Below are 27,652 nucleotides of genomic sequence, written 5' to 3' on the forward strand. Positions count from 1 at the left end.
ACCACTAATAAAATGCTAAGACTCCTAAACACTACTAAAACACTACTGAGATGCTACTAAAAGAACGCTATTGCCAGCGTTTTTTTTTAATCTTAAAAACAATGCTATTGTGCATTTACCTTACCACGGTTTACTAGGTAGAGGCTGAAACCAGTTTTGGGTGAAAGGTCTTGCAGACAGCTTTGTGGTGGGCTTCCACCTCTGTTTTGGGCATGTTGACCTTGTTTCTGTGTTTCCCACCCCTCACGTTCAGTGCTTTGAGACAGCCTAAGTAGTCATGAATATGAACTCCTCTGTAAACTGTGTTGTATGATTATAAAGAAAATTAGGACTTAGTACATTACACGACACAGAGATCCTTTCCTCTTTTGTATCCTTCATTACTGGCTACAGGCTTAGCTGAGCTAGAAGGGATAATGCCTGGGAAGGGATTCTTGCTGTTCTTGGCCAGTGTCCATGAAGGAAACCTGCAGGTGGCAGCATACTGATGTATTCCAGTAAAATGATTTTACAGGCAAACCAAAAATCCTACTTTTAGGATATTTTTTTCTGAAACTATGTGATAAACAGTAGTACAAGTATTATGCAATGTAACAAAGTGAAACTGCCACCTGTTTTTTTACAGTGCCACGTCTTTATGAAAATAAATAATTGTTTTTGGGTAATTTTCTAGCAAAAAATGCAGATTGTAATTGTATGATGAAAATATTTAAAAAATACCCTGGTAGAAAATTGCGTAGTACATCATTGAAAGTGTGTTTTTAATGCAACTAATACAAGTAACTGAATTTGATTTGGTATCAGCCTCTGGCAGTTCCTGTACAGCAGTGCTCAGACTGAGGTAAAGAAAAAGCAGCACAAGGAACCAGCTGTATGTCACGGCTCATGTGCTAAGAACAAACATCTTGATAGAAAGGTGGTGCTGACTAGAAGATGAGCTCATCAGTCTGCTGCTTCTCTTTTCACTCTCCAGTCACAGGCTGTGGGAGCACACTTGTTACTGGATTGCAACAAAGAAAAATCAAGTCTTCTGCCCTGCAAAACCAGGCTGTGCTGTGTGGCAGAGATGTGTAAATCTTAGAAAGGGATGAACAGAAATACAAATCCTTTAGCAGCTCAGAGCTCCCATATATGTATTTCATCTGTTTATTTAGCAGATTGCCTGAAGTTCAGCTTTAACTGTGGCTGTCAGACTTTCTAAAGATTTTGTGTCAATAATATTTTCATTAGGGTATGATCTGCAGACACCGTATTAAAACAAGACATACAACCAACCTCCTACGATAAGTGAGAAGTATCGGAACCAAAGTTTTGTTTGAATATTATTAGAATTGTTAAACATTTCTCTTTAGTTTGACTTAAAGGCAGATTTAATTTTAAAGCCAATAACCCTGTTTATGCTGATAGGATTGAGCAAAATTCTACAATGTAAACAAGAGCAACGGTCCTTGGTACAGTGCTGCAATAAATGACTAAAATTTTAATAATTTATCATATAACATTTTTATCATTTTGTTCACACAGATTGAGCTTTCTTTTTGTAGTACTTAGTCACCACTGGATTTTTGGTTTTTTACTAAATAATTCTGCTACATTTCAGAAAATATGTTTTTTGTGTGTGTATGCGTTTGTATCATATATATATATATATATATATATATATATATATATATAAATAATAATTCCAGATGTACCGATGGCCTATGTCGAGGTCCAAGAATGCGAGGATAGTACAAATATCGTCCAAATTACCCCAAATATTTTTAGAAAGTAGACAGTCCAAGGTATTTGGTAAGAGGCACGGTGATTTTTTTTTTTTGTTTTTTGTAAGTTGTCATTTTTTTTTCTGAAAAATTTCGGAAAATTGAGAACTTTTAAAAAATGTATTTATTTATTTTAACATACTGACACCAGTGCAGTACAGGGTCATCATATAACTGGTGTGGCGGTGATCAGGGACACTGACCCAAAGATGAAGTAATGTTCAGAAATCAGATGTTGAGGACATGATAAACTGTTATGGATTTTGTTGGATCTTCCTTGTCCACAATAATAGATGTAGAGTCCCTTGAAGCAGTTTGAAGAGTGCTTGCTTTAAATCAAGGACCTGACTCCAAGGTCAAAGTCTTTGTGTTTGCTGCAATGACAAAATGTTTCAACCTAACTGGCACAGCACAAAATCTTTGAATAAAACAAACAAGAATAGAGGTGGGACAAAAAGAGAGCGCACTCAGGAAACACACAGGCACTTTTACTTACTCCAGTTGTGATGTTTCTCATTTTATTCATTACTATATGTGTCCTAGTGTTAGTGCTTCCATAGATTAAGGTAGGAGCACACTTTACAAAGGGTCTACGATGGTTTGGCTTCCACATACAGTATATATGCAAATATAAGCAACGTCGACCTCAGGATTTTTAAAACATGTTTTAATTACATCCCCTTTGCTGACTAGTTGGATTGAGCGCTGGATACAAATATTGCTTTTATCATCATTCTTTGATGGTACATAGACTTCAGGGACTCCGTAACAAAGAAGGTTTCTGTCCCCTACGTAAGAAATAAAGGAATGCATTTACAGACTGATTACATTTTATGAAACTGTAGGAGCTCCTTTGTGTTTATGAATCAAAGTGCCTTACCATAACAAGAATTGGTAGGTATCCAAGGTAGTTTCTTTGAAACTTCAGAGAATGTAAGGTTAATCCTTCTGATTTGATACATGAAACCATTGACCGTAATACAATTAGGCAAAGAAAAACTGTCAGGGATGCAGTGTTATGTTTGGAATGAAACAGATGGGCACTGGGCTGACTCAGAATATTTCTATCAAAATGGTATTTTAACGGTCAAGCAAAATATGTTAGATGGTAAGCTGAAATATTTCAAACAACAAAACTAAAAATAGCTTTCACCTAAAAAAACAATATAGCTAAACATGTGAAGAACTAAGGCTTCTAATAATACAGTTTGACATAGAAGGATTTCTTTTAACATCTTTTTACGTTTCAGAAACAGCCCATAATAAGAGTCAGGCTGTGCAGCCAAGTTTAGCTGTTTGTTGGAACGACAGTAAGCTTGGAATGTATATTTAACACATTACATAAATCATAGTGTGATGACACATCATGTTTTCTTTCTAGACATCACCTCTACCTAATTTACGTAATGAGTGTTGACATGCATCAGACAGTTTCCAAACATTACTGGAGCCTGCAAATTAACCCTTATGGTGTTAGGGGTTTTTTTTTCTTCTTTCTTTTTCTTTTAATGTGCTGTTCCTGAGCTGAATTTGAGTGTGGTGCAATTGGCACATTCAGCTTTTTGGGCATCTGCCAACCTGAATTCAAGATTTCTTTCCCTTTCCTTTTTAGGCAATGTTTACTGCTTCTGACTTGGCCTGTAAAATGTGAGAGAGCAGAAGACATTAATAGGAAAGGGAGGAGGTAAACCCGCTGGATAGAATGAAGGTGAATAGAAAAGTTAGCTATGGTATAGGAAAAATGCTAATATAAGAAGAAATGAGGGAAAAAGGTTGAACATGGGCAAGCAGGGCAGATGAGTTGGATACTAAGTAGTGTTTACACTTTCTAAGTATTTTCATGTAGTTTTTTTGTGTTTTTACTTGTGAAAAACCTTGTATACAAAGATGCTTTTCATGAGGCTTGTAATGTTCTTGCCTACTATTTGCCACGATTGATGCTTCTGATTGACTATGCAATGTAATCACAATTAACTCATTTAAGAGGATTCAAAAAATGAAAACCAGTAAAGCTGCTTTGAATGCAGCCATCCACACTCCTCTAATTACTGGTTAGAAAAGCTACCCTAAAGCCTCTTTTTACTTGCCTAAATCTCATTGCAATATGGTGTGCCATGTCCCAAGTCTTCTATCCTTCTCACTACAGGTGAAGAGGGTCCCTCTTGGGGTGTCCTCATGTCTGCCTGGGTGATGTGGACACTTCTATTGGCTTTCTAGTTGCAATGTCCTTTTGGGCTTTAGAAGGCACATCATAAAGTCTCCACAAGCTGACAGGTCGGCGCGGGAACAGACCGATGCACTGGATTACTGGTCACCCTACTGGAAGAGGTGATGGTGGATTCAGGAAAGCAAGAAACTTGTTAGCCCACATTCACATTGGAACATGAACATAGCCAAATGATTTTAAGGGGGGGGGGTTCGTGCATTTTTTTTTTTCTGTGCGTGCATTTTTACATGAGCACAATAGCACTTTTTTGGCCCCATAGACTTTTATGAAAGCACCTGAAAAATATGTGTAAACACCTTTTTTGCAATGCTTTTTTTTTCAGCTGCACCCATTAAACTTTGTGGGGCTAAAATTGCACAAGTCTGCCCCAGAAAAGATCATGTAGTTTTCTGAGCATCAAGCAACACAACACTCAGATGTGAACATTGTGACACATTGGGGTTGATTTACTAATGGCAAATAGGCTGTGCACTGAAAGTGCAGGTGCTTTAGATCCGAGAGTTAGCTCTGAAATGAGGTGAAGCTCTGATGATTTCTTTCATCCATTCATGTGCAAGCAAAAATTCTGTTTTTTTTATTTTCCTTGCATGTTCCCCTCAGATCTACAGCAAATGCAATTTCAGTGCACTTCCAAGTGCACATCTTATTTGCCATTAGTAAATCAAACCCATTGTGAATTACTCACTGAAGCTCTCAAGTGTGGGGGATTATAAAGTCATAATATTTGTCTGTAGATTCGCATTTAAAGCAGGATATTGTTGAAGTGGGATATTAAAGCTGAACTTCAGAACAAAACGGTAAATACATTAAGCCAGGCGGTGGTTTCCAAAGCGAGCAAAATCCTTTCTTGTATCCAGAGAGGTATAGACTCCAGAGAGATATATCATATTACCCCGGTACAAATCATTAGTAATACCTCATCTGGAATATGCAGTTCAGTTTTGGGCACCAATTCACAAAAAGAATATCCGGGAACTGGAGAGTGCAGAGAAGAGCAGCCAAACTGATAAGCGGCATGGAGGAACTCTGCTATGAGGAAAGATTAGAGCAACTGAATTTATTATCTCTTTATAAGAGGAGATTAAGGGGGGATATGATCAACATGTATGACCACATAAGTGGTCCATACAGTGAACTCGGGGTAGTGTTATTCACTTTATGGTCATCAAAGAGGACAAGGCGCCACTCTTTATGTCTGGGGGAAAAGAGATTTAATCTTCAAATACGGAAAGGTTTCTTCACAGTAAAAGATGTTAAATAGATTCCCTCAAGAGCTGGTTATGGTCAGCTCAGTAGATTGCTTTAAAAAAAGGCCTGGATTCTTTCCTAAATGCACAGAATATAACTGGTTACTGGATACTAACATTTATAGGTAAAGTTGATCCAGGGAATATCAAATTTCCTCTTGGGGGATCAGGAAGCAAATTGGATCCATGCTTTGCTGGGTTTTTTTCTTTTGCCTTCCTCTTGATCAACTGTGGGTATAGGATTGTATATATTTTTACATTTTTTTTCCTTTCCATTTTCCATATTGGTTGAACTAGATGAACTTGAGTCTTGAGTCTTTTTTTTCAACCAGACTAACTATGTATACAGGTAAAATACACATATGAGAATAGCATTTGTAGATGTCCAACACACTACCTGCTGAGCCAGATCTACACATCTGCAATGCTCATGCCTCCTTGCTGATTGGAAATCCCTAGTTCTGAGTCTGTAGGAGTTGTCAGACCTTTGCACAGTGACCGTTGCTTTCACACAGAGCAAGGTTCCTTCTCTAAAGTATGCTGAGAGGAGACAGGCTTATCTATTTAGGCTGTGGGTGCTTTCTAAAGAAAAAAAATAAAATTTTGAACATTTTGTTTTGATGCTCCTGAAATGTATTTGGCTAAAGCCCCGTACACACAATGAGAATATCGGACGAATGATCATCCGTTTGTTTTGCATGCTGGCCTCGTAAGAGAAGAGGTTACTAAAGTTCCGAAAATTCTTGTACGACAGAATAAAAATTTTAAAGCGATGAAATTGCATTGTATATGTGTTGTATTTTTGTACGAAAACTGTACTGATTAACCAGTTGCTGCCCGGCCGCCATCTGGCCACAGAACACTCCGTCCCTCCGGGAGGACGCCATATGGCATCCTTCCCGGAATGCGCATTGCACATGCCTGCAGGGCCGCGCTGTGGTGAGATCTGTCACTGGTCGTGTACCTAGGACACGGCCGATGACAGTTCTGTGTACCGGCCCCATTGCCAGTACCATGTGACCTGCTATGTCCAATCACAGCAGGTCACATGACAGTTGTATACAATGGATGGCTTCCTTGCATGCCATCCATTGTATACAAGTGTGTCTAGCTGTGAATAGTCACAGCGATTACAGTGGGGCAAAAAAGTATTTAGTCAACCACCAATGGTGCACGTTCTCCCACTTAAAAAGATGAGAGAGGCCTGTAATTGGCATCATAGGTAGATCTCAACTATGAGAGACAAAATAAGAAAAAAAAAATCCAGACAATCACATTGGCTGATTTGGAAAGAATTTATTTGCAAATTATGGTAGAAAATAAGTATTTGGTCACCTACAAACAAGCAAGATTTCTGGCTCTCACAGACCTGTACCTTCTTTAAGAGGCATCTCTGTCCTGCACTCATTACCTGTATCAATGGCACCTGTTTGAACTTGTTATCAGTATAAAAGAGAACTTACATAATTGGTGGCTGACTAGATACTTTTTTGCCAAACTGTACATGCACAGGCTGGCCAATCACAGCCCATTTGTGTCATGTGATTAGCCATGGTCAATCACAGCTAATTACAACAAAAAAAACAGAATGAATTGATGTCATTCAGTTAAATGCTTGCTTACAGCAAATACATTCTTTGCATTAATCAATCAAATTGTGTAAACGAAAAAAAATAAACACTGATCACTTTCCCAAAGGAGTACAATGTTACTATGGTAACCTTATACTACTTTGGTAATACTGAAATATAAAAAAAAAAATGTCATAAAAAATAATGAAATAAAAATATATAATTTTTTTATTTTTCGTATTGTCACCAGTCAGTGCCCCTGATCACAGCCACACCAGTTATATGATGACGCTGTACTGCACTGGTGACAGGATGTTAAAAAAAATTAAAAAAACATTTTTTTTAATTTTCCAAAAAATTATGACAAAAAAATTACAACTTCAAAAAACTCGCCATGCCTCTTATGAAATATGTTGGACTGTCTACTTTGCAAAAAGGGGTCATTTGGGGGATATCTGTACTGTTCTGACATTTTTGGGCCTCAAGAAATTAGATTAGCCATCAGTACTTCAGGATTGATCAATTTTCAGATATATCCCATAGTTTGTGAACTCTATAACTTTCCTATAGACTAAATAATAAATACTGATTTGGCCTATTTTCCCCAAAGAAATGTAGCAGAGTACATCTTGGCCTAAATTTCTGAAGAACAATTATTTATTTGCAAACTTTTATAACAGAAGCAAAGAAAAACTAGTTTTTTTTTTCAAAATTGTCTGTCTTTTTTTTGTTAATTTAGCAAAAAATAAAAACCCCAGCAGTGATTAAATACCACCAAAAGAAAGCTCTAGTTGTGTGAACAAAATTATAAAATTTTAGTTTGGGTACAGTGTTGCATGTCCTCGCAATTGGCATTCAAAGTGTGAAAGCGCTGAAGCCTGAAAATTGGCCTGGGCAGGAAGGGGTAAAAGTGCCCGGTATTGAAGTGGTTAAATTGAAAATTGTACAAACCTGGTATTGTACAAGAAAAATGTTTGTACTTGTCCCTTCGAATAATTTCAGACAAAAGCTGTGTACTAATGAACAGATTATTGTACGATTGCTTCTAAAGCGTTTTTTCCTGTGCGATTTTCTGATCGTGTGTACTAGGCTTAAGCTAAACTGTATATTTAGTTAGACTTTCATAAACTTAAAAACAACTCAATAACAAGATCATGAGATCAAAAATGTAGACTACTGGTTATGAGTGTCACAAGAAAAAAACCCAGATCCAGTTTTTCACTAGTAAAGTTGAGTACTTCATACTTTGTCACATTTTATCCAACAAAAATGTTAAAAATGTTAAATTAATATTTGAACATGGTTTACATTAGCAGGAATTGTTCACAGAGCAAAACAGAGTGGGGATAGTGTCAGCCTAACTTCCTATATTTTTAATATAGACAAAACATTTAATTAAACTTTAAGGATAAAAAAAACAGTCCCAAGTAATTTATATTATTATATTATATATTTATATTATAAGTCTTAGATTTGTAATGATTTACGGCCTACTATTTGTTAGGCGAGTGCCATAGTTTTAGAAAGTTTCTTACCCAAAATGAAACTGCTGTTGTAGATGATTTTTATTTGAATTTAGGCTCTATGCAAACCTCCTGGAAAAGCAGTGTAAAGAAATTACGATTTCTAGGGGCTATATGTACCTCAAAAGTGTATATGACTCCCAGGTTGCAATACAGGAATTTGTTTTCTAGGAAAATTACAATGCTGTTACCTGTTTACAAATATACTGGGCCTAATTGGAAAAAAGTCTAAAACAGCAAGTTAATGTAGCCATCACATCCTAAAGATTAGTAAACTGCAATATATATTTTAGTTCTTAGATTTAGATACACTGAAGCAGCCTGTGCAAATACCTAAAGTGGTTCTAAAGGCTCAAGGTTTTTGCATTCATGCATTCTATGCATGAAGGTAAAAAACTTTGTGTGCAGCATTACCCCCAGCCTCCCCTAATACACATCTAAGCCCCCTCTCGATCCAACGATGTGCACTGGAGTCTCGGCTATCCCGGGACTCCCTCTTCTCATTGGCTGAGACAGAAGCGGGAGCAATTGGCTCCCACCTCTGTCAATCATAGCAAATGAGAAGAGAGGGGGCAGGGCTGAGCCGCAGCTCCATGTGTGAATGGGCACATTAAGCAGTGGGTGCACCCATAGCAAGCTGCTTGCTGTGGGGGCACCTGGCAGGAGGGAGGGGCCAAGAGAGCCTGCTGGGACTCAAGAAGAGGATCCAGGCTGCTCTGTGCAAAACCACTGCACACAGTAGGTAAGTATAGACATGTTTGTTATTTAAAAAAAAAAAAGCCTTTAGAATCTCTTTAAAAACAGAGTGGCAGCAGGAAAAAGACCAAGTGTTCCACTGAGTCTTCCACAATTTTTTTTTTTTTTTGTATTTAATGTTTTTTTCAACTTTTTTTTGTTTTTTTTATTAACGGACTTTCAGAATATTAGTATATCTTAACTGTATAGTATAGGACACAGGACTTGTCATAGACCATGGGTTATATTCAGGGTACCTTCAGATTATTGGACACTGGCAAAAATGCTTGCAAGGGCCTCCCCTAGAGCATACCCATATACCTTCACCCACTCCATGAGCCTCCAGTTTTTGCTAGTGTCCTTAGGTGATGGATCTGTTCTCCTCTGGAGAAGTATTTGTCTTTTAACTGGTCACTTTCCTTTTTCTGAAGCTTCTATCAAGATCTGACTGCTTGATGAACTGAGCTATCTAGCAATTTCCTCAAAATTATTGTTTTGTGTTGATGCTGTGGAGACTGTAATCTGCCAAGTCTAGAATGTTCCTTATCTGTGTGCAAGTCTAGAATGTTCCTTATCTGTGTGCATATGCAGAGGATTTTGTAGTTAAAGCTTTGTCTGGTGAACCTGCTCGCAAAAAAGAATCTTCTGCACGTGCCTTTTTACAGGGAATCCCTTGATAAATTCATCATGGAAATTACTTGGGGGAGGGTTCCCCCAAATAGAATCACAACACCAATTCTTCTGCACTTGTGTTGGTCCAGAGAAGACAACTGGCTACAATCACCCCCATAAGAGACAGCTTTAGTCTTCCTCTCTTGAAGCTGCTACCTCTACTCATCACTTTTTCAATCTTCAATTGCATCAGTTTCCAAATCAAGCCTGTCCAGAAGCCCTACTCAAAATGAAGGGGCAACCTCATTTTTAGAAGTGGATTGGATGTCTTTTGGAGTTTGCGCTAGTTTGGATCCAAGATGTCCTTGACCTCTAGGTCCAATCTGTCACTTCAAAGGGGTTCAAAATGGAGTTTCTGTCTTTGTCCCCTCTTTTCTTTTTACCTTCCAATCTGCCAGTTTTAGACCAAAAGAAAGATTTAATGACCACCTTGCACCAACTTAAGGCACAAAAACCAGGATATATTTGAAAAGCATACACTAAACATCTCAAATTTGGCACATTAATACAACCACTCAGAACCTAGTCTCAGATGGATGACCAGGTGTTACATCACACCATTAGTCAAACAAATGAAGGTACTCAGTTGCTTCCTCTCACCCTTTCCTTATGAGTATTCACTACAGCAGCCTTTCTCAACCTGGGTGCTGTCTCAGGTCATCCAGGGTGCCACAGCATCTGTGTTGAGAATGGCATTCAATCAGATCACACTGAGCTCCAACTGTTCTGCCTAATGGTACATAGGCAGAGCAGGAGCTTAATCAGGGCAGGCAGAAGGAGCAGCTCTGCCAGTGTGCAGGATACTGCATCAACCAGGAGGCAGCTGAATCCAGTTGGCAAAGGTGAAGGAGGTGTCTGGGTGAGCAGGGAGTCCAGGCAGACGAGAACGCTGGTAGTGCTGTACAGTTCAAGAAGAAGGCAGAGTTCCTGGTTGCCTGTGCTGGGGAAGACCTGGTGGAGGTGGAGGGGAAAGGAGATCACTGACACCACCAACCAAGATGGCATCAGTGCTCTACACCAAGTGAGGCTAACAGAGCCCAGAGGTGACAGGCAGGGTCAGTGCCCAGGACAAACTGCTCTGTACTTTGTTACATGCAGGCTGCCATTGCTCTGATAATGAAGTATAGTTGTCTCCAGGTCTGAAAAGTGGCGTACTGGTGCCTTGGTGTTGCTGGTGGCATGGCAGTACCCAGGTGGTGTTGGTGACATGGAGGTGCCCAGATGGTGTTGGTGATATGGGTTACCAGCTGTTGCTGGTGACATGGAGGTGCCTAGTTGTTGCTGGTGACTTGGCGATGCCCATGTGTTAGTTACATGGAGGTGCCCAGGTGTTGCAGGTGACATGGCGGTGCCAAGGGGTTGTTGACCGCAAAGTGATGCTCAGACTTGCATGACATGATGGTGGCGAAAGTCACAGAGAAGCTTCAAGTTTGCCTACTAACAAGGCTAGATTTATATTTTTGCCCCCTTTCCTAAGCCATCTGTCTTGTGACAGTCCACACTGAGCAGTGTATATACTGTACAGGTGAAACTTGAAAAATTAGAATATCGTGCAAAAGTTCATTTATTTCAGTAATGCAACTTAAAAGGTGAAACTAATATATGAGAGACTCATTACATGCAAAGCAAGATAGTTCAAGCCGTGATTTGTCATAATTGTGATGATTATGGCTTACAGCTCATGAAAACCCCAAATCCACAATCTCAGAAAATTAGAATATTACATGCAATCAATAAAACAAGGATTGTACATAGAACAATATCGGACCTCTGAAAAGTATAAGCATGCATATGTACTTAGTACTTGGTTTGGGCCCCTTTTGCAGCAATTACTGCCTCAATGCTGCGTGGCATGGAAGCTATCAGCCTGTGGCACTGCTGAGGTGTTATGGAAGACCAGGATGCTTCAATAGCGGCCTTTAGCTCTTCTGCATTGTTCGGTCTCATGTCTCTCATCTTTCTCTTGGCAATGCCCCATAGATTCTCTATGGGGTTCAGGTCAGATGAGTTTGCAGGCCAATCAAGCACAGTAATCCCACGGTCATTGAACTAGGTTTTGGTGCTTTTGGCAGTGTGGGAAGGTGCCAAGTCCTGCTGGAAAATGAAGTCCGTATCCCCATAAAGCTAGTCTGTGGAAGGAAGCATTAAGTGCTCCAAAATCTCCTGGTAGACGGCTGCGTTGACCGTGGACTTAATGAAGCACAGTGGACCAACACCAGCAGATGACATGGCTCCCCAAATCAACACAGACTGTGGAAACTTCATACTGGACTTCAAGCATCTTGCAGTGTGTGCCTCTCCATTCTTCCTCCATACTCTGGGTCCTTGGTTTCCAAATGAGATGTAAAAGTTGCTCTTATCAGAAAAGAGGACTTTGGACCACTGAGCAACAGACCAGGTCTGTTTTTCTTTAGCCCAGGTAAGACGCTTCTGACGTTGTTTGTTCAGGAGCGGTTTGACAAGATGAATACGACATTTGAAGCCCATGTCCAGGATCCGTCTGTGTGTAGTGGCTCTTGATGCACTGACTCCAGCCTCAGTCCACTCCTTGTGAAAGTCCCCAACACTTTTGAATGGCCTTTTCCTGACAATCCTCTCCAGGCTGCGGTCATCCCTGCTGCTTGTGCACCTTTTTCTTCCACACTTTTCCCTTCCACATAACTTTCTATTAATGTGCTTTGATACAGCACTTTGGGAACATCCAACTTCTTTTGCAATAGCCTTTTGAGGCTTTCCCTCCTTATGGAGGGTGTCAATGATGGTTTTCTGCACAACTGTCAGGTCAGCAGTCTTTCCCATGATTGTGATTCCTACTGAACCAGCCTAAGAGACCATTTAAAAGCTCAGGAACCCTTTGCAGGTGTTATTGCTTTATTGGCTGATTAGAGTGGGACACTTTGAGCCTAGAATATTGCACTTTTTCACAATATTCTAATCTTCTGAGATTGTGGATTTGGGGTTTTCATGAGCTGTAAGCCATAATCATCACAATTATGACAAATCACGGCTTGAACTATCTTGCTTTGCATGTAATGAGTCTATCTCATATATTAGTTTCACCTTTTAAGTTGCATTACTGAAATTAATTAACTTTTGCAAGATATTCTAATTTTTGGAGTTTCACCTGTATGTACTGTATGTTTGTATGTATGTGAGTGTTTGTATGTTTATATAGGTGTGTGTGCATGTATATATGTACATTACTTTTAATTTTGAACCCTAATCCTGCATGACCTGAACTACTCTTTAGGGCTCATTCACAATGGTGGCAAGGCCGGCTGCTCCTCTGAAAAATTATCTGGATCACTTTTCAAATTAATTTGACAGGTGGTGAGAAGACGATATGTGTCCTCCTCAATGCCCGTTTGAACCCCTTAAATGCAGAATCACCCTGCCACAGCCGAGCACAATGCACGTGGTTGCTGCATTCTCCTTCTTGACATGTTTACATAATATATTCCCCAGACTACTCAGTAAGCACCGTGAATACCCTCACATATAGCTATGCTGGAGACCAGGCGAAATGCAGCCGTTACAGAACTGCAGGTGAACGTTTGCTCTGCTGAAGACCCACAGAACACTCAGTATCTGAGTGATGATGTGCCCTTTGCATCGGAGCAAGAGCCAGCTATTACACCAGTCTCTGCATCTGCTTCTAGTTCTGTTTCAAACATGCAACAAGCAGCTTACCTGACAAAAGCAGAATTTTCTGCATCTACTGTATGATTCCTGGGCAAAAATAGACGTATTAAAGCTGTTATTTCTTCTAGGACTTGTGACAAATATGCCATCCCCTTCTTCTATTTCCATAGACCATTAGATTCTCTATATTGTTCTGTCCGCAGGACCTTGTAAAGGACACTCTTCTTCCAAGTCCATTATCACAAGATGGATAAGAAATCTTTTACTCACCTATTCCACCAAATCAGTGGGTGTTTGCTGGGCATTTTGGCACCAGATCTCTGTAACCGAGTTTTGTAAGGCCTCCACCTGATCTGCAGTTCATACTTTTTCAAACTTCTACCAGGTAGATGTCCACTTTTCTATGAATGCATATTTTGTCTGCAAGGTTCTTAAGGCAGCATTCTGGGTTGGGTGCTTTTACCTGGGATGATGTTGGGCCTGTTGGCACTGTTATGTTTTCCTAGTTATTGCCCATCCTTCTCATTCATTGATTGTGGACATCTCAGGGTCTATGAATACTTTGCCTGTGTTCCCTACTGTATGATTACCTTAATAGGAATTTTGACTTCCCTGTAAAATATCTTGGAGTACAGTACAGGATACAGGCTGCCTACCCTTCCATTCCTTGGTTACTCTGCATTGCTTACTACAAAACTGAGATATCACAGGTATATAGGGGAGGCACCCGGGGAGGGGGGGGGGATGTCCTCGAGAGCTGTGCCAGTGTATTGCTACAGTAATAATACCAGCCCATACCAGTACCCCATCTCCACCTTGCTGGCGTCTGATATGAAGTGGAGCTCTGTGCCTGTTACTGATCCAGCCACAGGCCCAACCATTTGGTCCATCAAGAGTAACTCTTATCTCATCAGTTCACAAAACCTTTGAAAAATCTGTTTTCAGAAATTTCTTGGCCCAGTCTTGACGTTTCAACTTATGAGTCTTGTTCAGTGGTAGTCTGGTTTCAGCCTCTGTTACATTGACCGTGTCTTTGAGCTCTGAACACCTTGTACTTCTGGGCAGTCCTGGTAGGTTGTAGTTTTGGAATATGACAGCACTGGAGGATAATGGGTTCCTGATAGCTTCAAGTTTGATTCTCTTCAAATTTTTGGCAGTTATTTTGTGTCTTGTTTTTTTGTTTTTTTGCTCAACACGTTTCTTGCGACCCTGTTGACTATTTGCAACAAAATGTTTTATGGTTCTGTGATCACGCCCCAATATCTTAGCAATTTCAATAGTGCTGCATCCCTCTGGAAAGACTTTTTACAATTGTTTAATTTTCAGAGTCCGTTAAATCTTTTTTGGCCCATTTTGCCTGAGGAAAAGAAGCTGCCTAATAATTATGCACACCTTGATATAGGGTGTTGATCTCCTTAGGCCACATCCTCCCTTAGTACACAAATACACCTCACCTGATATGCTTAAATCCAATAAGCATTCAAGTTTATCCAGCTTGGAATTGGACAATTTGCATAAAAATTATGATTTGGTCAAAAAAAAAAAAAACCTCACTTGCCTAATAATTGTGTACACAGTGTAAATACAACTAAAAAAATATATATAAAAAAAAAGTTTAGGCTTTATATACTCTTATTGGTAGTTATCTAAGGCACCAACTGGAATAACTGCAAGTAGGTGGGATCATGATTAATAGTTCAAGGAATCTGTAAGGGGCAGTTACATTTTTACTTCTATGATTTACATATGTCACATCTTTCTCACCAAGGATAATGCATAAAAACATATTGAAGGGAATTTATCAAAAAAGAAGCAGCCAAAATCTGGAGCAGCTGTAAATGGCAGCCAATCAGCTTCTAGCTTGCATTTTCAAAGGTTAGCTGAACAAACCCAAGGTGAAGTGGATTGGTTACCATGCATAGCTGCTTCAGATTCTGTCTTTTCCAGTTTGTTTGTTTGTTTTTTCTTTTTGTCTGTCTGTCTATTTATCTTTCTATGACTACTTCACTGATCCAATAAAATTTTATGTAATACAAAGATGTGCGCACAAAGCTTTTTATATATACAGTATGCACATTGACACAATCAGCTTTGTTTATCATCAACCTCACTTTTCCTTACAAATTGTTTTAGCATTTGTTCTAACATTCTTTCTTCCACATTGACACCATATATGGTAGTTCACATCTGAAAGCGAGATCTATGAAGTGAAGGTCCCTGACGGCTTTAACTTATTACTGGCATATTTTCTTTTGCTGACTGTGCATTGTTTCCTCCAATTCTACACTCTACAGTGAGGGAAGAAGTGTTTACCTAATTTCTAATTTTCTCCACTCGCAAAAACCTCCAGTTATACCAACAGCTATAGATTGTCACATACAGTATCTTCCTGTGATGTCCATTGGGGAAATAACTGCCCATCAATTTGTGATTTGTAAAAGAGTAAAGGAACCATCGCCTGCCTGTTGTCGAGCCTTCCCATTGGTCAGCAAAATCAGTTGACACAATAAACTATCAGTATGAAACTTGGGATAGGAGGAGGAGGGTGCAAACAAAGGAAAAGTCAAGCTTTGCATATAAATTCAGCTACCTGTGTCTGGATCTATTGATTATTTTGATATATGCTTTTCACTGAAAGTAACCTCTGCTTATGCATTTAACAACACAAACTGAGTTTGTGAACGATTTACCTCAAGGAGAGGAAAAAATGGCTGGATAGCTGCAAGGAGAGGGGTTGTTTTATAAAGTAGTAGAGCATGTTCATTTTGCAAAGAATAGCCAGTCTTGTCCAAGGAAAAAAAACAGGATTTTTGTTCACACATGATTGAGTTCGGCGTAGCTTCACCTCATTCAATTTTTTCATTTAGTTTGGTGAATGAGGGGAAGCTTTGGTTACTTCATCCAATCATGTTGCAGGAAAATATTCTCCCCCCCCCCCCCCCCCATTTTCCTTGCATATAATTTGGTGATGTTTACAAATTGAATTTCCACTTGGCTTCACCGCATTCACTACATTATGTGAAAATTAATTTGCAAAGTCAGCATGCTTCCATCTGTTTAATAAATCAGTCCCACCATTTGAAAACAAGAACATCACTTTTTTTTTATTGAGCTGTGTATAGGACGCCATAATTAACAGCAGGATAGGCTTTGATACTGTGCTCTGTGAACTGGGCGTAAAATCAGTAAGATGTTTGAAAAGAATCAACATCCAGGGAATTGTATAAATTGACTCTGATTCATACCAACAACTAAACAAACAAAAAAAGATTCCAAAAAATGTGATGCACAGCAGATTAGTGAGACAGACACCACTGCTCACTGAAAACTCTGTCATTGAGGAATAGAACACCCACGGTATGTGAGAAAGAAGCATATAAATGCAAGATTGTACAATTAAAAAAAGCCTTGACCTGAGTGCAGCTGGAATACTGTGTTTTGCCCTGTAATGAGCTGTTAATGCTCAAAAACCTACAAATGTTGCTGTGCTAGATAAAGGCACTCTGTGCAGAAGAGATGGCTACAATTGCTTCCCAGTGATGTGAGACTTCAACTACAGGAAACCTTCAGTCTCAGTCATTGCAGCTAAAGGTGTCCAGCTACTTACTTCCCATAAAGTAGTTATTTGTATCACACTTGTAACAGCATTTTGAAGTATCTGCTACACTGGGAAACAAGAATGTTAGGCTCATTTTTTTATTTTTTTCCCCTTATTTCCCTGACCCCGTTCCCCCGTCAAATTCCATCTTCCCTTACTCTCCTACGTGCCCTTTAGATTCACAACCCATGCATTACAATTCTTTCTATATACTCCACAGACATGCTGGTAGGTTATCTGGCTCCCGTCTAAATTGCCCCTTGTATGTATATGTATGAATGTGAGTTAGGGGCCCTAGATTGTATGCCCCTTGAGGGTTAGGGACTGATGTGAATGTACTATATATATATATATATATATATATATATATATATACACACAGCGCTGCGTAAATTGATGGTGCTATATACAGTCAGGTCCATAAATATTGGGACATCGACACATTTCTAACATTTTTGGCTCTATACACCACCCCAATGGATTTGAAATGAAGCAAACAAGATGTGCTTTAACTGCAAACTGTCAGCTTTAATTTGAGGGTATTTACATCCAAATCAGGTGAACGGTGTAGGAACTACAACAGTTTGTATATGTGCCTCCCACTTGTTAAGGGAACAAAAGTAATGGGACAATAGGCTTCTCAGTTGTTCCATGGCCAGGTGTGTGTTATTCCCTCATTATCCCAATTACAATGAGCAGATAAAAGGTCCAGAGTTCATTTCAAGTGTGCTATTTGCATTTGGAATCTGTTGCTGTCAACTCTCAAGATGAGATCCAAAGAGCTGTCACTATCAGTGAAGCAAGCTATCATTAGGCTGAAAAAACAAAACAAACCCATCAGAGAGATAGCAAAAACATTAGACGTGGCCAAAACAACTGTTTGGAACATTCTTAAAAAGAAGGAACGCACCGGTGAGCTCAGCAACACCAAAAGACCCGGAAGACCACGGAAAACAACTGTGGTGGATGACCAAAGAATTCTTTCCCTGGTGAAGAAAACACCCTTCACAACAGTTGGCCAGATCAAGAACACTCTCCAGGAGGTAGATGTATGTGTGTCAAAGTCACCAATCAAGAGAAGACTTCACCAGAGTGAATACAGACGGTTCACCACAAGATGTAAACCATTGGTGAGCCTCAAAAACAGGAAGGCCAGATTAGAGTTTGCCAAATGACATCTAAAAAAGCCTTCACAGTTCTGGAACAACATCCTATGGACAGATGAGACCGAGATCAACTTGTACCAGAGTGATGGGAAGAGAAGAGTATGGAGAAGGAAAGGAACTGCTCATGATCCTAAGCATACCACCTCATCAGTGAAGCATGGTGGTGGTAGTGTCATGGCGTGGGCATGTATGGCTGCCAATGGAACTGCTTCTCTTGTATTTATTGATGATGTGACTGCTGACAAAAGCAGCAGGATGAATTCTGAAGTGTTTCGGGAATATTATCTGCTCATATTCAGCCAAATGCTTCACAACTCATTGGACGCTTCACAGTGCAGATGGACAATGACCCAAAGCATACTGCAAAAGCAACCAAAGAGTTTAAGGGAAAGAAGTGGAATGTTATGCAATGGCCAAGTCAATCACCTGACCTGAATCCGATTGAGCATGCATTTCACTTGCTGAAGACAAAACTGAAGGGAAAATGCCCCAAGAACAAGCAGGAACTGAAGACAGTTGCAGTAGAGGCCTGGCAGAGCATCACCAGGGATGAAACCCAGCATCTGGTGATGTCTATGCGTTCCAGACTTCAGGCTGTAATGGACTGCAAAGGATTTACAACCAAGTATTAAAAAGTGAAAGTTTGATTTATGATTATTATTCTGTCCCATTACTTTTGGTCCCTTAACAAGTGGGAGGCACATATGCAAACTGTTGTAATTCCTACACCGTTCACCTGATTTGGATGTAAATACCCTCAAATTAAAACTGACAGTGTGCAGTTAAAGCACATCTTGTTCGTTTCATTTCAAATCCATTGTGGTGGTGTATAGAGCCAAAAATGTTAGAATTGTGTCGATGTCCCAATATTTATGGACCTGACTGTAAGTACCTATAATATATAAATACATAAATATGACATGCTAATTTATCTGTTTCTAGTGACTGCTTCTGATCTCCTGCTCTCTGGAATGAGGACCTTGGAGCATGTAGCAGTGACAGTGACTATCACACACCCGCGACGTGGTAATTTGCAGATACAACTCTTTTGTCCCAGTGGAGTGTCATCCCTCATTGGAGCCACAAGGAAGATAGACAAGTAGGTGTTATGAAATGAGATGTATTTCATGCTGAATGAACACGTTAGGTTATATCTGGCTTTACACTTAAAGTGATTCTAAAGTGACACACAGAGCTCACTTCTCACTGGCTGTGATTAACAGCAGTAGAAACCATTAGCTCCTGCTGCTGCCTCTGTCCAGTGAAGAGAGAGAGCGGGAGAGCCGCTGCATTCATGCACAGCACTGCATAGAGATCGGGCTTAGGTAAGTATAAGTGGGGGCTGGAGGGGGGAGCTGCACAGAGAAGGTTTTTTACCTTTATGCATAGAGTGCATTGAGGTTAAAAAAAATTATACCTTTTTTAGAAACATTTTAAATCTAAAAATATATAAATTAACTCAAGATATTTAGATTTAATTTAGGGTTGTGTTTTTTTTAGCTTTTTATGCAACATATCTACTCTTTTTTTGTTTAGGGCTGGTTCACACCAGATGCATTCCAGTGCACTTTTATTCTGCATCAAAAACACATGGACAGTGTTTAGCATGAATTTCAAAGGCCCTAGTTCACACCAGTTCAGTGCATTCCAGTGCAGTCAACAAAAGTAGAACATGCTACATTTTTCTGTATGGAATGCATCTGGAATGTTGCAAAACACATCAAAACGCAGAACACATGCCCTGAGAGAAAGAAGAAAAAAAAAGGGGGGGGGGGGAATGCTTTGAAATGCATCAGAACATGCATGCAGAAACACATCCAGGAATGCTTTATGGGCCTATAGCTTGTACCTCTATCTTGCTTCCTTTGAAATAGCTTTTTATCTACATGTTGACATAACCCCAACAATCTCAGAAATAAATAACTCAATGTGTATTCAAGTTCAGCAATATAGAGAGAAGGTAGCACTGCTCCAGGTAGGCTCACCCCCCCCACACTCCACAATCCTTCAGCCCTTCAGCATGTGTGCTGGCCCAGTTGGCACGCCTGTGCTGTAGATCAAAGGAAAGTCCGGGAGGCCGCATTGAAGCACAGATCCACTTTATTGTATAGAAAAGCAGCCTAAAAACACCATATTGTATGCCAGTGGGGGAAAACACAGGTTTACTCGTATCACGCTAACCTCAGTGCTTAATCATAACTCATTATTATTAATAATGGGTTACGATTCAGCTCTGAGGTTAACGCGATATGAGTAAACTTTCCCCCCCCCCCCCCCCCCCCCACTGCCATACAGTATGGTGTTTTATCTGCTTCTCTATATAATAATGTGGATATTTGCTTAAGTGCGGCCTCCTGGACTTTCTTTTGATCTAAATGTATATGCAGTTCTTCTTGAGTGCCAGGTAGTGTTTCTGCATACAAATGTACTCAGATTACAAATATATGTGTAGTGTAGTGGTGTCTGCTAGGAAAGTGGGTATAGACATATAGTATATAGAGAAATCTAGAATTATTAGACTATATAAAGTTCACATTTTTTTGTTGACAAGTGCCTGGTATATAACGGATATCCTTCTCATTTAAGTGATCCAACTGGCTTTTCTGACTGGACATTTTCAACTGTCCGCTGTTGGGGAGAAAATGCTGAAGGAATGTACAGAGTGCTAGTAACTGACCAAGGTAAGCTCTCATTGGCTGAGGAAGAGCCTCGATTTAGGCCCTGCCAGATGGTACAGAAATATAGAAGAGTGGCCGCAGAAAAAAAAGACCAAGTAGTCTATCAAATCTGCCCCATTTGTAATTATATTTTTTACTTTTTATATTTTTACCTTTTTTTGTCTGCATATAGATCTATGTTTTGTCCCAAGCAAATCTACTTACTGTTGACTGACTAGCTGCCTCTGCTGGAAGTCCATTCCAACCATAAACTACATTCTCTAAAATAAAACTTACTAAGATTAATTTTCCTCCTGATAGTTTGACATCATGTCCTCATGTACCTACTTGCATATGAAAATTAATTGTGTAAAAGCCAAAAACTGCTGAAACTTTCTGATTTGAACACTGCATATGTAGCCATGTGAGATGTTTTGCCATCTTGATAAATCTAATAATCATGTATTTACTCTGTACAGGAGATGAAACTTTAAAAAAAGGCGTTTTTCAGACCTGGCAGCTAACACTTTATGGTTCTTCCTGGACACCTGATGATGTGGCAGAGAGAAGAAGGTGAATAATTAGCAATAAAAGGAAATGTTTACTTTTGTACTATATGGGAGCAATAACCAGAATTTCCTTTTTTAGCTGGTTGGTTCACTTTAATCTGGAGTGTGTCTGTTTTAGATTGTTTACCTTTGCTTAATAAGTTTGCTTAAAGCTAAACTCTAGTCAGATATAAACGATATAAATTAATACAATTTTACATTAATTAATACATAATTTCTTTTATGTGAGCAGTGTAAGTCCCTGAGTCTGACCTAGAAACATCTTGCAATCTCATGTGCAGCAGAGCTGAGATTAGGAGAGAGAAGCAGCACAATGAGTCAGTCAGCTGTGAAGCAGTGCTCTTGTGCTTCCAAGGAATATGCTGAAAGGAGAGGAGACCAGGGTGACAAAGAGATGAGCTTATCAGCCTGCTGCTTCTCTTTGTACTGTCCGGCCACAGGTTGGGGAAGGTAAAAGACTTCTAAAGTCGGCCATAAATGGATCGAAATTTGGCTGGTTCAGCAGGGACTGGCTGAGATTTGATCCATGTATGGGCAGGCTGAGTGTACCCAAGTCGATCCATAGATCGACTTGGGTACAACCAGCCTGTCTGATTTTTTGACATTCGATTACTGCCAGCAGCTATAACTGCTAGCTGTAACCATTGTGTTCTGCTCGCCAGGAAGGCACTCCATACGCCCGTGCTGACAAAACATGATGCAGATGGCATTCCCCCATCAACACTAACCCATATTGAAAGGAAAGAAAATTGAGTAATCTATGGCCTGCTTAAGCATTCCTTAACTGCAGGAGAGAAAAATTAGGTCTCCTGTGTATGTATAATAATTGAATGTAAAGAAATACATAAACTTAAGTAGTTAAAACAAATCCCTTCTATGTATTTTATCTGTGTATTTACCCATTGCCTGGAGTTCAGCTTTACAGTGGAAATTTAGTCAAAATGTGTATTAGTACATATTGTTAAGTGCACAAATTACACCCTACTTTATGGTCATTACATTTTCTACCACCAGCACAGATTTCTGATCCTGTCGAAGAAGGTACTTGCTAACAGTCTTCTTTCTTCATTAGGTGGTATTGAAAAAGATGGTGATTCTGCTGATACAGTTGTCCCCAGTGATCTGTCATTGGAGTGCTGGGGAATATGAGGGGTTGAAATACAAGCTGTATGTGTCTTGGAGTTGAGTCCCTCCTTTTGTGGGTAGGCCTCAGCCCCAATATTTGTGTTGATGGACAGATGTATTTCTCCTAGTACCCATGCTTAAATCTATACAGTGAAAAGGTCCTCCCCAAGTCATACACAGAGGTGTGCACAAGGAAACTGACTGACAGGTTTTCGCCCAGACTGCCTCACTGTCAAAGAAACAGCACTAAGATACGTAGTTATCAGTAGAAATAATGGTTTGTATTGAAGTTTCCTTCTCAACCATTTGCTCCATCCATCCTTTAAACACAATGGGGAAGGCTTTTTTCTGTTTTAGCATGACTGCGCTAGGTCATTATGGTTCCCCTAATCAGCAATGGCTGTTTGATTTATAAGGAACACATCCTTAAATATGACAGATGACCTTCTGGAACAACCATGTGTTTATGTTTAATCTTTTATTAGAGTTTAAAGACATATAACACAAAGGTGTACTGCATTGTGAGTATAATACAAGAATTTGGATACAAAGGTATCAAGCACAATATGAAGCTCACAAATAAGAACAAATATCAGAAGTCAGAACAACTGTAGGTACAAATTCCTTGTAGGAACGAAAAGAAGAACATGAAGCAATAGGTATAATTGTGTAAGACAGATTCTATGAGCATAAGATGCCCAAAAAGCAACCATACTTATCATCACTTGAAGACATTTAATAGGATAAATCATGCCCTAGGAATCAAATGCTCTGATTTATGGCTAGTATAAACAATGAAACCAAACTGTGAACCAATACAACATTCATACTGTTAATGAGAGAAAAAAAAATAGGGAGGAAGGAAAACAAAGAGAAAAAAAAGGGGTAAAGGAAACGGAGAAAGAGGTGTGTAGCTTTATGCTCTTATAGGATTGGATAATATCATTACAGACCAGGCCAGCCCACACTCAGGATACAAAGGAGTCAGTCAGATGAATAAAGGAAATACGGAAACGGATTCCAGCTTGTCATTTTCCCTAGCAATCATATGTTCCATGTGATCCATTTTATCTACTTTGTATTCCCATTCAGCCAGGGAAAGGGGTTAAAATTTCCTCCAGTGTCTAGTGATTACAGACCGTGCCTCTATCAGAAAATGTCTAATCAAGCTGTTCTTGATTTGTTTATAAGAACCTAGGAGCATAGAGAGAACTGTAATTTGACATGTATTCGGAATCGTATCCACTACCAATCTTTCATACAGCTGTAATAGTTTATCCCAAAAGGGAATGAGCCTAGAACATGTGCTCCAAATTTAGGTCATAGTGCCCATGGCCTGTAGGCGTCTCCAGCACCTATCCGGGATAGATGCAGAATCATGGAGCACCTGGACATTCTTGGGCTAAAGAAGAGATCAATAGTGTGTATGCCAACGCCAGTGTCTTGTCCCTATCTAGATGGTCAGGGGACTCATCCAACTCCCTCTCCCATTTGGCGATAAAAGCTGGAGGCTCTGGAAAAAATTCCTTTAACAAGATCTAGTATAGTAACGAAAGGGGACGTTCTGGTCTAGTGAACTGGGAAAGCAAGGACTCCAAGTCCGTGTAGGGTCTGGTGAAGGAGTCCAAGGGTAATAGGTTCTTGAGGTAGTGTTGAAGTTGAGTATATTACAACCAGACTCCTAGGGGGTTCTGGCAATTCAACAGTATCTGAGCTAGGGAAAGTATTTTACCTCTATAAAGCTAGGGAAAGTAATTTACCTCTGTAAAGAGTGTGACCTAACCAAGGGTTTGCAGGGGGATAGACCGACCACCCAAAAATAAAGGGGTCATAGGACTTGTTTGAGAAGAAAGAAGACCTTTGGTAATGTATGTGTCCCATATTTGTAGAGTAGCAGAGGTCAATAGCGGAAGGAAAGTCATGGATGGTCTCTTTGTGGTAGGTAAGTAAGGTCTGGATCTACTAAGTCATGTTCTATCAAGGTCCAAAGCTTAGTGGATGTCCCATGGAACCAGTCGATTATCATAATTAGGGAGGCCACCTAAACAATCATTTTTAAACAGGAATGGAGCCCTTTGACACTATCTGCTACCCACATGTAATGCCATTTTAACATCTCTACGATGGCGATCTTGACAATTCACACTTTCAGCCATGTAAAATGAAGGATCTGCCCCAGGCTGAATGGCACTATGTGATTGGATTATGCAATTAGATCAGGGAGGTTTCACAAACTTTCAGACTTCCCATCCTGTTCTTGGACAGTCAACTGCCTTGATACATTTCATAGTGATCAGCTGAAGTTGACTGAGTTACACATTTGGCTATAAATGCCGAGTTGTGTTCCTGGAACTCAAGAATATGCTTGGATAAGATATGAAATGTCCTTAACTTTACAGAGCACATTCAGTTGTGCAGGACTAACTATTACTATCTATAAAAAAAACTGATGTATGTGGGATGTATGTAAGGATGTAACCTTGGTTTCTGTTTATCAGGCTGGTGGAACTTGCTCAGAGTGGTGAATTTCTCAATGAAAACTTTTCTCTGCCTTGTCCTCCTGGCCTAGAGATATCTGAACAGGAAAGTTACACCATTACAAATAACACCCTGCGGGTAAGAATCATTGAGAAGGTACCCATTTTTTGCAATGGTGCATGATTAGTAAATAATGCATAGTGAATACTAGTTTGTCATACACAATTTTATTAATAATTCTTGGACATTTATCCATTACTCCACCACCACCACCACATTTTCTTAAAGGGTGACTCCACTTTCCTGGGGAAAAAAATAGGAAATAAAAAAATAGCATGGCATATACAATTGCTAAACAAGTCATATTGTGATTGAATATTAATAAAGAGTACCTTTCAATCTGCAGCACTGTAATTTTCTGTAAATTGCAAAGCAATATGGCAACCTGGAGGCATTCTGTACACAGAAATGTAATTTCCTGCTTGTGTTATTGGCTTACTAATTTTCCCAGAGGTCTGCACTAAGATACAAGTCTGATTTTGGGCATCCCCTATAACAAAAATGCCATTATTCGTGAGATACTCCCAATGGGAAAGCACTTGTAATTGGATGCAGACCCTGCCACTTTTCTCATTAGATCCCTGCAAATGCATCAGCTGACTGATAACTATAAAATCACTCCGATTCACATTAACTTTGCACATGGACTCAGACAAACTAGCAGCTATTTCTTCAGAGGAACAAGAGATAGGAATCTGCAACAAACTTTGTTAAAATGCTTGCAATGTCTCTTTTTTTTCGTTTCCTTAACAGTAAGTTTGTTTTTCATAAAAGATGTTTAAGATATACAGTTTAAACTATTACTGGCAGAGCGCTCTACGAAGATCTTTGATCAGTGTCATCCCTTCACTGCCATAATCAGTTACACTTGTGGCCCCACTGACTTTATATTGTGTAATCTTGCTCCGAAGGGGTTCTTCAGGAAGCATATGATTATAAACCTGACATAGTAGTTTTGATGATGTTCTCATATAAACATTCTGGGCACTAGATGATTATAGTATCCTATGTGGAAATCCTTCCTGTAAAATTCTACTGTTCTCCTCTCTCTACAAGAGAAAAGAATAGTAGAAGAGAGTTCAGTGGCTCAGGTTAGGCTGCTCACAACAGACAAGGCTACCTTCCAGTAAATAAAGGTTCTTATCTTGATTGCTCCTGCAAATACTAAAAACCTTTATCTATGGGTAGCCTTGTCTGTTGTGAGCAGCCTAACCTGAGCCAGTGAGCTCTCTGAATGCTTTTGTCCTCTCACAGCTTTGTCAGAACTTACATAGTCCCAGTCTCTCATGCAATACAGGGGACTAGTTATTTGCTCTTTGCCTGCCTTGTTTTTGGGCACAGCTTCCAGAGTGCACTTCCTCTTTAACAAACCAATTGTCACTCAGATTCACATGAAGGGTCCAATCAGGTCTGCCTGTCAGTTTTTCAGGTGGACCTGATCGGACCCTCCATTCATTCCTATGGACCAGCTGGTGTTAACAGACTTTTGCCTGTTTACACCCACCTATCTCCAATCCAAATCCAAGCATGCCCCATGTGAAAGAGCCTTAGGTTTTGCATTTATCTCAAGTGATTTGGGACATAGCATAACTGGCACTCTCAGAGAGAGGGGAATAGTAGAACTTTACAGAGAAAAGTCTTTACCATGATTCACTGTTGATACATTTTGAATTTACACATCAGATACTTTGTGTTGATGTGGCCATCTTGATAGTCCTTGTGTTAGTATGTCCAGCAAGAACAATGTTCAGCACAGTAGTGACCCGATTTCACTTCCAATTTCATGAGACTACCAGTCAGAGGAAACAGTACCTCAGTCTTTTACTGCAGAATTACAGATATGGGGCTGTAGGCACAGGATTGTCTAGTCACTCTCGTATAACAAAAAGTCCACTGCTGTTTTAAGGAGGGATTCCAGACAAAAGGTACATATTGTAAGGGTATTTCCTATGCACAATTACCTTTTCTAAATTTGTCTTATAACTTAGCAGATCTTCATTTTTAATTCAGTTTCACTTAAAAGCACTGTGTATCATAAACAATTGTAGAATAATTGTTTTCACTTTTTTGTTTCCATCTCCATGCTGCTTCTCTTTTGCAGTCTGTGAAGGTGATTCCAGTCTACCTGCTCTCCAGGGATGGCTGCATAGCATGTGTTAGGACAGGCTGGAATAGCCACATTTTGTCTCGGTTGGAGGCCTGCATGAAAAAGTGACAGTGCAGGACAGCATTTGAAAATGTCACCCCATAACAAGAGGTTCCTGAACAGGGACCCTTATGGCAGAAATGCCAGATATTATTTTATTGAAAGTTGCAAATTTTAAACCTATTTAGAGAAATTTTAAAAGTCATTTTCAATCTGTTACTTTTGCAGTATGAGAGCTCAGTGGTTGAGGTTTTACATCTATTTTACATGGAAAATCTGCTAAGACACTGACCGATACAGTAGAAAATGTGAGGGGAGAGAATGCAGAAACTTCACAAAGATCATGGATCTTCAGAGCATAGTCTTCTTTGTTAATCAGAGCTATAAAACGAATGATATCGTTATTACACCTCATTTAGTTGGAACTGTTCTAAGTGTTTTTTTTTTCTTTTTCTTGGTATAATATATGATTG

At 39.6% G+C, this 27,652-nt stretch overlaps 1 protein-coding gene across 1 annotated transcript in view; it reads left to right on the forward strand.

Moving 5' to 3' along the window:
* PCSK7 (proprotein convertase subtilisin/kexin type 7) overlaps positions 1–27,652 on the forward strand; it is a 104,274-nt gene that overhangs the window by 68,402 nt on the left and 8,220 nt on the right. The window contains 4 exon segments of the mRNA XM_089670139.1: positions 19,087–19,243; positions 20,731–20,825; positions 21,281–21,374; positions 24,994–25,111. Of these exon segments, the coding sequence (XP_089526265.1) occupies positions 19,087–19,243; positions 20,731–20,825; positions 21,281–21,374; positions 24,994–25,111 (464 nt within the window).

The sequence above is a fragment of the Staurois parvus genome, unplaced genomic scaffold (assembly GCF_062004578.1).
Source record: "Staurois parvus isolate SC_StPar_1 unplaced genomic scaffold, SC_StPar_1.0 ptg000087l, whole genome shotgun sequence".
In the NCBI taxonomy this organism is placed as follows: Eukaryota; Metazoa; Chordata; class Amphibia; order Anura; family Ranidae; genus Staurois; species Staurois parvus.